The sequence below is a fragment of the Vicia villosa genome, unplaced genomic scaffold (assembly GCF_029867415.1).
Source record: "Vicia villosa cultivar HV-30 ecotype Madison, WI unplaced genomic scaffold, Vvil1.0 ctg.002106F_1_1, whole genome shotgun sequence".
NCBI classification, from domain to species: domain Eukaryota; kingdom Viridiplantae; phylum Streptophyta; class Magnoliopsida; order Fabales; family Fabaceae; genus Vicia; species Vicia villosa.
The window spans coordinates 156441-170658 of NW_026705842.1; the positions used below are offsets into that span (position 1 = coordinate 156441).

The 14218-nt window shown below is 39.8% G+C and overlaps 1 protein-coding gene across 3 annotated transcripts; it reads right to left on the minus strand.

The window, feature by feature from the left end:
* Positions 1-8469: 8469 nt before the first annotated feature.
* Positions 8470-13986, minus strand: LOC131637911 (uncharacterized). 3 transcript variants are annotated; one of them, XM_058908478.1, is made up of 13 exons: positions 13848-13986; positions 13533-13745; positions 12457-13061; positions 12284-12373; positions 11918-12157; positions 10858-11079; positions 10428-10779; positions 10018-10343; positions 9813-9922; positions 9309-9415; positions 9143-9216; positions 8945-9047; positions 8470-8824 (listed from the first exon to the last, which is right to left on the minus strand). In XM_058908478.1, exons 2-12 carry the CDS (start codon positions 13723-13725, stop codon positions 8952-8954), a joined length of 2415 nt encoding a protein of 804 aa, XP_058764461.1. In that variant the 5' UTR covers positions 13726-13745; positions 13848-13986; the 3' UTR covers positions 8470-8824; positions 8945-8951. The 3 variants fall into 3 exon arrangements, with proteins under 3 accessions (XP_058764461.1, XP_058764459.1, XP_058764460.1); XM_058908476.1 differs by having other exon boundaries at positions 12457-13064; XM_058908477.1 differs by having other exon boundaries at positions 12457-13064; positions 13533-13940.
* Between the last annotated feature and the right edge of the window lie 232 nt (positions 13987-14218).

Below are 14218 nucleotides of genomic sequence, written 5' to 3' on the forward strand. Positions count from 1 at the left end.
CGTCGTTGTGCCAAACTACCTCTCCATCATACTCAGGCCAGTAATCCTCCTTGGCCACCACAGGAAACGCAACACTGTAAACTCTGAGCAATGTCTGAGTCTTGTAAATCGGAGACAGTAGTGATATAGCGTCGCGGTGGGCATACGCACATGCAGCTATGACGTGTGAACAAGGCATACGAAAAGCTTGAAACCTTCCACAGTCGCACCAATCTTCGTCAAGAAGAACCCTATATTGTTGCCTTGGCAGTCCCTCATTGTGGTCAATTGTCTCGCGCACACTGAACGTGCGATTGAATCGGTCGAAAGAAGTCACTTGATGAGTGTTCGCTTTTGCCGATTGCTGTTGCATAAATTTCATGCAACTATCGCTTAATAGTTGACCAGCTTTCCTAACATCACCCCATCTCCTGCCTCTCGTTGAGAAGAGTGAAGCCATCCTAAAGTATGTGGCCTCCACCAGTGTTGTGATTGGAAGGTTACGAATGCCTTTGAAAACGCCATTCATGGATTCCACGAGATTGGTTGTCATATGGCCCCATCGCACGCCATTGTCGTAAGCCCTTGTCCATTTGTCCCTGGAAAGATTATCTACCCAAGTACCTGCCTCTGGATTTGTCATTACAATCTCACTCCGATAATGCTGGAATGTGGGTTGGGTCAATGCATAACCAGCATTGACTAGGGCCTTTCTTAGATGTCTGTCCTTGATCTCCCGCATGAAGTTTTGGGCGATGTGGCGAATACAATAGACGTGTTTTGAAGGGGGGTCATGCCATCCGTTCGCTGGATTATTGTAAGCACTCTCTATGGAAGCGTGCCTATCAGAGATTAAACATATGTCAGGCTGGGGAGCAACATGTTCTCGGAGGTTCCTTAGAAAGAAACTCCAAGCCGCCGCAGTTTCACCTTCGACGATAGCAAATGCCACTGGAAATATGTTACTGTTCCCGTCTTGTGCAACCGCCATGAGCATGGTTCCTTTGTATTTGCCGTATAACCATGTCCCATCAATTTGAAGTATGGGTTTACAGTGTGCAAAACCTCGGACGCAAGGTTTGAACGCCCAAAAAAGCCGATGGAATATTCCGTTTCCTTGGACAGGGTTTCCATCCGGGGCATGCGCGGGCAGTGTCTCTAGAATAGTAACAGTGCCAGGTGCGTAACTATGTAGCGCATTGAGGTATCGGGGAAGAATTTTGTATGACTCCTCCCAGTTGCCGTAGACTGTCTCAATTGCCTTTGTTTTTGCAACCCACGCCTTTCTGTAAGATGGAGTGTAGTTGAAGGTTGTAACGATGTGTGATATTATATTTTTAACCTTCAGAGACGGATCAGAGCTTATGAGAGGCAAGATCTCCTGACATATAAGATCGGCACTGAGTTTTGTATGATCCTGGGAATTGTTAGGGTTGACACACGTGTGTTTCTGCGTAATCGACCCTATTTTCCATGCATTACTTCTCTTCCTACAAGAAGCCAACAGTCTGAACCCGCACTCTGGATTTTTACAAGTGATTACATACCGTTCCAGGTTTGAACGGTCTACTTCAAAATCAACGTTGTTCGCCATGTGCCATTTTTTTATTCTTCTCAGACAAGCCTCCTTAGAAGGAAACTTGTCTCCTTCCTTTAATTCTTCGTCATTTTGGATGTAGGGTGTGAAGAAGATGTCAGATGATGGTTCGTCACCTTGCAGGTTCAAGTTACTTATATGTGCTGGAGGTGCGTACGCATGAGCTGGAGGCACTAACGTTTGTTGCTCGTCGTCGGATTCCTCGTTGACCATGTCGTCAAATTCAGTTTCCAGATCATCTTCTTCCTCGTCTAGGACGTCAACCTCGTCTTGCTCGTTGATTGGTGGGTCAATAACTTGTGACTGGACGACATGAGTTTCTTGTGTCTCAACCTGAAGAGTAATGTACAACTCGATGGAATCCAACCCAGAGTATTCGTGGGTGGTAAATATATCTTGCAAGTCTTCGTCAGTGGCAATCTCCATCTCGTAAAACTTGACGGTGTTGTCTTCATTGAAAGAGGGACATTGGTAAAAAACGCTTGCAATAGGACCCATTGCAATCTTAGAGTATAGTCGCTGAATGAAGTATGAAAATGTTGCTCTTTTGCTCAACAACAATGGTACAACCTGGGTGTTTCTCATCACAAAACCGGCTATCTCATGAGAGTAAGTCTCACCGTTTAGATGGGCATGCACAAGGTACTGGGTAGATGAAGTCATTTTGAAGGGGAAAGTGTGTGGGTGTTGTAAGCTCAAGTCAGATTAGGTAAAATTGTTGGTGTGAGTTGTAATGTTTAGTATGTATTGGATGTCTTATAAATTGTGCTTCTTACGTCCTTGCATTATCTCAACACATAGACACGCTGATCTATGTCCTGTACCCCATCACGCGTCTGAAAGGATTCCTGATAAGATTCCTGTAACGATTCCCCTGAGCAGAGCATGCATGCAACCCTATCTGGCAGCTAGTTCTTCAATAATTATTTATATATATACATAAATATATATATATATATATATATATATATATATATCTTTATTTATGCATATATAAATATTTATATATATATATATATTTATGTTAATATATGGTGGTTCTTACAGACCCACTAGTATAGGTCTGCCACTATCTTCCGAATTGATTATAAAAGACAGGCACACTGATCTAGGTCTGCAACAGGATTCCGTATTGATTGTAAAAGACAGACACACTGATCTAGGTCTGCCACCAGATTCCGAATTGATTATACAAGACAGACACACTGATCTATGTCTGCCACCAGATTCCGAATTGATTACAAAAGACAGACACACTGATCTAGGTCTGTTTATATATAAATAATAATTACGTATATATATTTTAAATAATAATTACGTATATATATATTTTATTTAATAAATGTAAATATTGTAATTAATAATTATATGTATTTTAATAATATATATTACTAATTATAAATATAGTCAATAATTACGTATATAAATTACCAATTATATGTATGTTAATTATTGTACACGTCCGCTAGGGTAAATATTGTCCATACGAAAACAACTAACACAACAACCACATTTATTTTAATACAATGACCCTGCGTTGACAACACCAAACCATCGGTAAATCACGATGTTAAGTTGCAGAATAGAAAAGAAGAGAAAAGAACACAGAACAACTGGTAGTACACGCTCACTCTTTGCAACAAATAAAACAACAGTTAATCTAAACTACTCAAGTGTCACTGCAATAACAAGGGGATCTTCAACGCCTCGGTTAACTTCTCCACTGTGTGTCCAAAATATTAGATCCACGTCCACATCGTCTTTCACACGATCCCAATAATACATGTACGTGCCTTCAGGGTTATTATCCGTCAGCGTAATGTATGGACATCGGTAGTCTAGCTGTTTAACTTTTCTGGTTGGACCATCTAGTTGACGAAACCCAGTGTTGATGGCTCTAACAATTCTCTGGAAATTCCAGTGAGGGTTAAGGCAAACCCGCATGTGACTACCTTCCTCAAAGAAGACCACAGCCCAAACCGAGTTCATTTTTAAGTGTTTACACTATGCTTGAAAGAAGAGTTAGTACTTCAACTCCACACACACACTTCTATTTATAGCGGGTGCAAGGCAGAGGGAAATTTTATTGTTAATTATTAATAACTTAAATAATAATTGGAAACTTTGTAACAATAAAATATCATTTCATTGAAATATGTTAACAACATTTAATAGAAAGGTACAGATATGCTGGGAGCATTTAATTGAACGGTACAGAAGTTACTGAAATGAAATAGAAACTGTAGCGCCTAGGATATAACAACGGTTAAAAAACGTCTTCTCTGTCCTCCATCATTAGAGTGTATTGGATGTCGTCTTCCATAGTCTCCCACCAACGTTTCCGTTCGAGAAAAACACCTCCCCTTGTTCGAAGTCTCTTGATAGATCTGATTTGTTCGCCTGGACTGCACTCCCCGTCCAAAAACCTAAGGATGTTTCTCTTAAGCTGGTCCATGGTTTGGATATTCCAAAACATCACCTGCATCGGAGGTTTGACGGCAGAGTAGATAACGTATCTGTTCCTTCTACGAACGTCCGGTTGATAGACCAGACGCCTCACAGGTGGTGGAGGCTCAGAAGTCCGGTGCGAGCTATCTGGCCTTATTCGAGATCTCATTTTTCAGTGTGCGTACTGATGCGCACGAAACCCTAATTTATAGAGGCCTGGACGTCTTGCCTTAGGTCCATTTCTTCATTAGGGTTTCATCTAGGGTTTTGCATGCAGGTCCAAAAACGAAAACCCTAATTTTGAAAAAAAAAAAAAGGTCCCTTCTAATGCGCCATTCCATTTGGCCCATTAGTGTTTTTTTCAACAGGAAGGCGCCATTTCATTTGGCGCATAAGAAGGATTTAAAAAAAAAAAACCAAATGGAATGGCGCATATGTAGTTGGTGTGGACCACTCCTGGTCCCACATGGTCCCCACCTGCATGCGTCTGAAAGCAGTTACTGTTAACTAGCATGGGCCTGCAGCAATTGCTGAAACGATTCATGAAAGGAGTTACTGTTAACCAGCATGCGCCTGCAAAAATTTCTAATACGATTCCTGATAAGATTCCTGATAAGATTCCTGCCAGGATTCCTCCTACTCCTGCATGCATGCTACCCGAGCTGTTACCTAGTTCTGAGCTGCATGCATGACACCATGCCTTGCCACCGAAAGTTTGACTGCATGCATGCCAACAATTTCTGCAGAAGCAACACCTAGCACTTATGGATGTGTTGACATGTCCAGCATGCAGGATGTTACCGTTTTTTGCCTCATGAATATATAAAGCCCTTAGAATTCTGGAGAAACCTCACCATTATCACTCACCTACTCTAACAACAATCCTTTTGCAATCAGCTTACGAATTTACATCCTTCAACCATGTCTCTCCTAACAATGGGCGAAACACACAGAGGAACCCCCCAGAACATCGCTACCTACGTAAGTATATTAGTATTACTTTAAAATCATGCAACTGTCCCTGATCAACTAACTGATTTTTTTTGGCATACTGACTCTTTTCAGAACGCTCAACGTTTTCGCACTCGTAGTCACGCTACCATCGCTCCGGACGACCGCATTGTGCCATACCTGAACGTTGCTGGTTTCGCTCCGATTAGCAGGATAGCCGAGTCTTCTATTGACCACAAGTTTGTTCTTGCTTTGCTAGAACGCTGGAGGCCAGAGACACACACCTTCCATCTTCCAACAGGGGAGTGCACCATCACCCTTGAAGATGTTCATATGCTACTTGGCCTTCCTGTTGACGGTAAGGCAATTAATGGCTGTGTTGTGCAGGCGAATTCCTTATGCCTTGAGGCAATTGGGATAGACTTGATAGAAGGAACCGTTGGTGCTAGGGGGCAAGGTGTTAACCTTAAGAGGTTAAAGAATTATTATAAAAATTTTCACTTGAACGATGCGTCTCCCCAAGAGACCATACTGCAGAAAACTAGGTGTTACTTACTATTGCTTATTGGAAACGTTTTGTTCCCAGATAGCACTGGTAACACTGTTAACTTTATGTATCTTCGTTTGCTAATGGATTTTAGTAGAGTTGGTCTGTACAGCTGGGGTTCTGCAGTTCTGGCCACCGTGTACCAATCACTATGCAAAAACGCAGTTGCTGATTCCTGCACATTCTATGGATGCGCCCTGTTGGTGCAGGTGTGGGGGTGGTGGAGGATGCCAATACTGGCCCCGGTTAACAATGGAAGTTGGGACTTTCCGTATGCCCTGAGGTAAGTTTTTAGTATACCATTTTTTCCTTACACATTCTACTCCATTCTAACTAAATCATTATATTTTCGTTGTAGATTTTGTGTGAAAAAAATGGACTTCACACTTAATCCGCGGTCAAATATCACAATGTACCGCACGCTAATTGATCACCTTGGACCCCATCAAGTATTATCTCTAATTCTTTTCTTTTTTTTTTAAAGTATTTTCTATAAATAATTTTTCCCGAAGTAATGTATAACTCTCATGCATGCAGTTCATATGGCGACCGTATCTCGAGTGCGAGTATGAGCCTAGAGCTCAGGATGCAGAAATTTGGACGACAAAGTGTTGCTTAATCCGGTACAACTTCATAGAAATGCATCAAAGTGACCGGGTAATGCTTCAGTTTGGGATGCGTCAACGGATACCCGACCCTCCAGTTGACTTGGGAGTGTGGCACCTCATAAGAGTTAACCATCAATGGACACACCAACACTGGAAGGATTTTGCACCCGATCATCGCCAGATGTGGAAGGACCGTCGCCAGTATGTCCTGAACTTCCCCGTTAGTGACCATGAAATGAAACCTTCTCCTGAATACATGAGTTGGTATCGTACAGCCACATCCCCTAACTTGTTTCTTGCAGCTCCGTTCTATTTAATTGATCCCCGTGCACAGAACTACATCTTGCCACAACAACAACAACAACCGGAAGAGGAACAACAACAACAACAACAACACGAACAACAACAACAACTCCGGCAACAACAACGACAACAGCAACGACAACAACAACGCCTACAACAACGCCAACAACAACTCCTACAACAGCAACAACAACAACAACTCCAGGAACAACAACAACTCCAGCAACAACAACAAAATATATTCAGTACTCCATCCCGTTCCGCACGCAACTTCCGCCAATCAAATATTTTCCAATCCCAATCTCAACCATTACAAGAGTATGAAGACCACCGCCATTCCTCGGACCAATATCAGACCCATTCACAACCATTTGGATTTGGAGCACTTGCAGGGTCCACAAGGGGATTCGGCCAAAACCTAACTCCCGGTTCATCTAGCCTTCATCTTAGTCCCGACGATGGTCCTCATGGTGAATCCTCTTACCGTGGCACCCCCTCCGGCTTCGCAACACCTTCAAACCAATTCGGCTTTAATCAAGGTAGTTCTAGTGCTGCTGGATGCTATCAACCCGAAGTCTTTTCCCAACCCACACCACCACCACGACTAAACACATTTGAGGGAATGGGTAGCCGACTTTACAACAGCGGTTTTCCGGATAATTATGGGGGCGTCGACGAATTCATAGACAGCGATCCACGCGACATCCCAGTACCAGCCCCCGTGACACAAATCCAACAAGAAGCACAAAGGGGCAGGGGTAGGGGTAGAGCTAGGGCAAGAGGCGGTGTCAATATTCGCGGCGGAATCAACGATCGCGGTAAACGTCCCATTATAAGACCAGGTTGCGGAACGGATGGCTATCTTGGTGATGGACGTCATTGATCATGTTGTTGTATTTTCATTAATCTGTTGTATCGTTTCTCAAATTGTTTGTAACCGATGTTTAGTTTTTTAATTATATTGTAATCGATGTTGTTGTATCATTAATCTGTTACAATTTCGATTTTCGTTTTCTGCTTTACATTTTTAAGACGAAAAAAATATTTTACAAATTTATTTATGTATATATCTTAACAAATAAAAATATAATAGGATTTTTAAAAATAAATATTTTCATCAATCTTAATAAAAATAAATTAAAAAAAATGAAAAAAAAAATAAAAAAAAAATAGAATTGCACTTAGGCGCCAAATGGTTTGGCATCTAGGGCAAAACCCTAGACTTATGCGCCATTCCATTTGGCGCAACCTTTACGAATTTTAGGGTTAGCCAATTCATTTGGCGCATGCATCCCTAATTAACATCTGTGCGCCATTTCATTTGGCGCATCCACTTCCCCGGGGTCCCAAACCTAGACAGTTTGGTAAATACCCTGAAAACATGGTTTTTTTCGTATTTTATTTATTAAACCTGGTTATTTTAATTTTTTTTTTCTCCGAATGTTTGTCAAAAGAAAGTGAAAATAAAATATGATAGTTAGGTTTTTAACTTTAGGGGTTGCTGTTTTCATCCGATAAACACTCTAAAGTAAGTCACTCCTATTTTACCAACAAAAAGAAATAGTTAAAAAGTATATTAATTCTTGAGAGAAGGATCCTTCAGTAGGATAGAAAAGAGTTAGTAAAGCATATGATTATTGCAAGAAAAGAGGATTAATTAATTAAAAGAAAAATGACATTTTTCTCTGCATGTAGTGAAAAATTGCCATAAAAAATTCAACTTCCATTTTTAGTATAAACTTTTTTTTGTAGTACTGTACACACACGTTATAAAAGGGCAAGGAGTGAGTGGCTTTCCTAGCATAACTTGCATAAAAATAAAGAGATTGCATTTTCAATTATATAGCAACTTGATAGAAAATCCTGGAGTTAGAAACACTCCAGCAAAAACATCATCAATGCACTACACTTTCTAAGATGCCACTTTCCATATTAGTGCCCAAACAACTGCTATAGAAGTAGGTAGCTCACCAAAGTGCAGGGTATTTCACTCTTGTTCATGATCATTCAACTGGCAAAAAGAAACTAATCCAAAATAACAACAAAAAAACTGCTATTTTTCATTTAATAAACTAACTTTTTTGACAGCAGAAAATAATCCAAATCCCTGGAGCTATGATTCACATTACTCCTCCATATGAGAGGCTAACAAAACTAGGTTTAATTACACATCAAATGTTTGGCATTACTCCCCCCTCTTGCAGCTCAAATTGAAGAACTTCAGCTGTCCATCCAGAGAAGAAACAAGATTACGAGGTTCGAAATAATCCTTGATTCATGAAAAAATCTCAATCAGTCTATATAACTTTGCAAAGTTCCTTTCTTCCAAAATTTCTGGCATCAGAGCGTCTATAAGCTTCAAGCTTCAAAAAACGCATCCAACAGCAGCCTCTGTTACATTTAACTAGATATGTTCAGACAGATTCACTGGTGACCGAATATGCAATCTTTGCCTTTCACCAAATAGGGAGAAATAGAGATAGGCAAGGAGTTATTAGATAGATGACTTACAGTTACATCAATAATAAGACCTAGATCCGCCACCACCCATGTAACTGCTACTACCGTTCATACCTCTGCTAGAATACATGGACGAATACGAGCTGCCACCAGCCTAAAGCACCAGCAGAATAAAATATAAGAATGTCACAAATATAAAACCATATATATATTAAAATACTGCAAACTGAGAAAGGACAGTAACATTACATCACTTCCACGAGATATGTAATCCCCACCATAACTTGATGAGTAGATACCCCCATCACTACCACCAATAGAACCTGAGATGCAAAATACAAGAAAGATTTAAAGACTAAACAATAAAATTCCATCTTCAAAACAATATATCAGATTATTTGCAATAATATATCACCTCTTCCATAACTCATGTCCTGTCGACTGCTATACGTCCCATGTGAGTTTTGAATAGATGTAGAACTTCTACTGCTACTATTATATCCCAAACTAGATCTTCCAAGCCTACCAACCAAAATGCGAGGAGTAAGATAGCAAAAGGATAACAAATTTGGGTTCGGAGGAATGCATGAACATCGTTTGAAGGAAACTCTTAGACCTCTCATTAAGGAATTAAGGAAAACTGACCGTTCAAATTTATAACAGTTATTATATTATTAGGAGCAGTTTAGGGCAGTTATTATATTATTAGTAGTTATGTTTTATTAATTATGTGGGTTGTGTTAAGAATTAATAGAGAAAGATAAGGAAGAGTTTACTATCTGGAAATTATTGAGTGGTTAGTGGGAGAGATCCAACTCTCGAACATTTGGGAAGGGGAGAAGCCAAGGTTCTCAAAACTTTGGAGCATAATTATCAAATACCAGAAATTATAGAGAACCAGTTTCGATCAGAAACTAACCTATCACCATAAGTCTCTCTATATTCTGAAACACTGCCTCCATAATCATAGTTTAATCGAGATCTTGATTGGCGAGCATCAACATCAGCATACCGTGGAGGAATATCATCCTGATGATGAAATATAAACAGAATTTCATTTGCTAAAATCAGAACTAAAATAAACAAATAAAACCCTTAAAATGAATGTTCAAAATAGTACTTACTATGGTAGCATAAGGACGCTTTGAGCCAGATAGTGTGTCATAATCACGAGGGCGCCCTTCACGATAACTTAGATGGGAAGGAAGAGGAGGAGGCCTTTCAAGTCTTTGATCAAAGCTGTCATCTAGATGACTCCTCCTTGGTGCAGTACGAGACGCGCTCCTATGCAGATCAGAGTAGCCAGAGTCACGGGCTGGATAATCTCTATAAGATGAATGTCTTTGAGAGGCCACCTGAGAGCCATAATCTGCAGAAACTCTACTTCTTGTAGGTGGTAGATCCACAGGTCGAGCATAATCTCTCTTCATGCTACCTTTTGGATAAGCAGCTGATAACAAGACAGTATCCTATTATATTATAATAAACAAAGACTAATAACAGAAACTCTGTTAGGGTCAAATGTAACTCATACCAGTCAATCTCCTCTCATAGGATCTAGCTGGAGGAGTGGGTGGCCTAGCTCTTACTGGCACTGCTGTGACAGGACGTCTATTTCTCGAACTAGAAGGTCTAACTGATGGAATACTATTTCCATGTCTTCTCTCAACACGAGCAGATCGACTAGGTGGTCCAAGTCGACTCTGTAGTGTAGGTCGAATCGGTGGTCCAAGTCGACTCCGTAGTGCAAGTCGACTCCGCAGTGAAGGTCGACTCAGTGAAGGCCTTGCCGACCTTCCAAGCTTGCGGCCAGAGAAGTCACTACGAGTAACATGTTTACCACGTACTTTCGGAAGAGGTCTGAACAACCTAGCCCTGACTTTTGCCTGAAAGAAACTAGATGCGTTATAAAAAGCTACATTTAGGTGTTGCAAATGTACATCAAATTTAAAAGCCAAACAGACCTTTTTGTTGCCTTCGCCTAACCCTGCACCGGTAATGCTCTCAGCACATTCCACAGCAGTAGCATGCGTGGCAAACGTAACAAATCCATAATTCTTCCTGCGAGCAGTTGGCCTGTTCTTAGCAAGCTCAACTTTTTCAACCTCCCCATATTTCTTAAGAAGACTTCGGACATAATCTTCATCCCATGAAGAAGGCAGTAAATCAATAAATACAGTTTTAACCTGCAATTTAGATGCATTTGATCAGCTACACCAAAAACAAATGGCACAACTTGACCAACCTACAAAGCACCAACACTCTTAGGTTTAGGCGTGTCCATGTGTAACAGAGCCACACTCATACAACATATACTATGTATCATGAGCCTCACATAAGTGTCCCTCAAGTTTTTTCCTCTTTGAGTTACCTGACACAGCTACAGTGAGCATATTTGTTTCTAAGAAAATCAGAAGAAAAAAAAAAGGCTTTTAAAGGTATAATTATAGTATTTTCATTAGAGATTAGAAAGTTCCCGCATATGCACGTCTTTCTACATACACATATCTTCATCTTCTCCGCTCTTCATCCTATTTCTGACAGTGTATTATATTTTGCAGATTAGCGGAGTGTATATGTCTGTATTTGTGTCGTGCCCGTGAATCATAGCGATCAATAAACGTATGTTATACTTGAGTAATAAAATTAAAAAGCAATGCCCACGGCAAGGATGGAATTCAATTTTGACCAGACATTAAAACTGCTTAGGTTTCATCTTGCGATGCTCACCCAACCTCCAGAATAAACTAGGTTAAATTTGTAGAAATTAATTAAATCAATCAATCTTAAAGTGAACTCACTGTGTAGAATTTTATAAGTAATCAGTAGAAAATTAAACTCGTAATATCACACCAAAAATGAAGACTGCCATAAAAATGAAACCACGACTGAGGTTCGAAGCCAACATAGATGTGTACCAATGGTCCAATTCCCAAATGCTTGAATGAGATCAAAGAATCATGTTTTGCAGGCTATATACATCCGCCCTTGACCAAAGCAAGGAAATGAGATCCAGAAATATACCTGTGCCATAATATCATCCTCCGGGTCATCAAAGGAGTCTGCAAAGGAAACCTCAGCAGGCTTATCAACTCCAAAAACAACATCTTTCTTCTGCAACCGCTTATAGGCTTCCTTAGCATCTGAACGTGATGAAAATTCCAAAAGCGCAAATCCACAGTTTGTTCCCTCATCGTTACCATCTTCTACTAAAGTCAAATCATTGAAACTTTCAATTTCATAATGTTTCAATTTCTCCTTTAACTGGCATCAGAAGTTTCATTAACAGTTAGAGACAAGGGCCTTGAAGGCGGCAAGAAGTAATACTAGTAAGCAAGCATTACTCGGGTTTGAAGGTGGCAAGAAATAGATCCCATAAAAAAGACTTACAGCTTCCTTTTTCCATGTCTTGCAAATGTTATCTAAATAGAGAGTATGACTGTCCTGACATGGAGTGATACCGCATTGTTTGCCATTAATCTGAAATTGTAGTCATGAAAGCATATGATTTAATACACTACAAATTGTAAATCTGCTCTAACCATGAGAAGATCAAAGATTACCACTGGATTTTTCAGCTCTGCCAGTGCTCTTTTCACTTGTTCAACAGTTTTGAAACGCAATAATGCAAACCCCTTGTTCCTTTTAGTCTGAGAATTCTTCATTAGCCTGGCTTTAGTAATCTCCCCAACTTTACCGAAAATCTTCCTTAGATCATCCTCCGTTGCATTCTTGTCTAGGCCCCCAACAAATACTTCAAATTCCTTCGGCTTCTGTCTTTCCTTTCTAACTTCACCTTGCTCCTCTTTCTCCACATCAGCCAGATGCTCCTGCTCGTTCTTCATACCGGCATGATCATCATCATTGCCAGCAGCAGCAGCATCCTCATCATCATCATCCTCAACTTCTTCATAAACATACTCAACTTCTTCGCCAGTATCACCATCTTCTTCATCCACAATTTCTTCAAGTTCTTCATCCATAATCTCTTCAAGTTCTTCCTCCACTTCATCTACACCCTCCTGACCATCGTCTTGTTCATTTTCCCTCTCATCATAGTCATCACCAACATACTCGTCAGGATCAGACTCATGATAATTATCCTCCAAATCTAAGTGTTCATCTTTTTCATATTCATCTATGGAGTCCTTAACCTCCTCCCCATTCTCTGCTATAAGATAAATATTTTAAACCATCCCGATCAAAACACTCTCGACTTTTCCAAAATTATAGTATTTATTAAATTAGGGTAATCAATTTTCCGTAATCAATCCAGAATTACATGATATAAAACACAAACACAATAGAGAAAAAAATAAAGAAATCCGGCATGGAAGGCGCACGGGGCCCAAAATGAAAACTTAAGACGGCCCTCGTGGGATTTGTCATGTACAGATTTCCATCACAACTCCATTCACTATCACCATTAGTCTCCCAAAACAATCCATATTAACAAGTCAACTAAAAAAACACATACCAATAAACAAGTTTTCATAACCCAAGTTCACTTGATAATCATCATTAAAGTCTAAAATAAGCAAAAGGCTAAAATTTTGATAACCCTAGTTTCACATAACGGCTACAAAATCCACAACAATAAAAAAAAACCCATTGAAAAAATAGAGGAAAAGGGACTTACTTTCCACCGCAGCCAAACCATTAGGCACTGTCTCAACGGGATTCTCTTCGGCCACAACATCAGCAACAGGACTTTCTTCATGATTCTTCACGGGTTCAGGTTCAGGCTCTTGCTTCGGATTCTGAATTGCGGTTTTTGAAGAAAGATTCGCTTTCTTCGCCGCAGCACCTCTTTTCACCACTTTCGGAGGCATTGTTCGCAGTTTTTTTCACCCTAATGGAGGAACAGAGAGTCCCGAACAAAAAGTATTATTCAGATTAGAAAACCCTAAAAGAAGAATATGAAATTGTGAAGATGAGCGAGCATGAATCTTACAATATGGCCTTATTTGATTCGAAATAAAAATTGGAAGCAAACCTAATTCTGAATATGAAAAAAGAGTGAGAAAAAAGGGAATCAATAGCGAAAAGGGGGGATTATATATAAGACCTAAGAGAGAGAACGGCTGAATCAAATATCAAATATGATTAATATTTAATACAAAAAATATCCTCATAAAAATAAAATACAAAAAATATCCTCATAAAAAATAAAAAATAGAAGGGTTAATATCTATGATATTAACCCTCTGTCATATAGGGTCTTTACGAAAAATTCCCCTGTAAAAAATAGAAATTATATGGATCACCTCAACTTTTAAAAAAAAATGCATTTCACTCTTAGTCAGGTCATATCACTTAAAATGA

Coding starts and splice junctions, on each gene's coding strand:
- LOC131637911 (XM_058908476.1), bottom strand. CDS start 13,725: ATGCCTCCGAAAGTGGTGAAAAGAGGTGCTGCGGCGAAGAAAGCGAAT. Junction 12,158..12,283: donor AGACATGGAAAAAGGAAGCT/GTAAGTCTTTTT, acceptor TTCTGATGCCAG/TTAAAGGAGAAATTGAAACA. Junction 11,080..11,917: donor AGGATGATATTATGGCACAG/GTATATTTCTGG, acceptor TCTAAATTGCAG/GTTAAAACTGTATTTATTGA.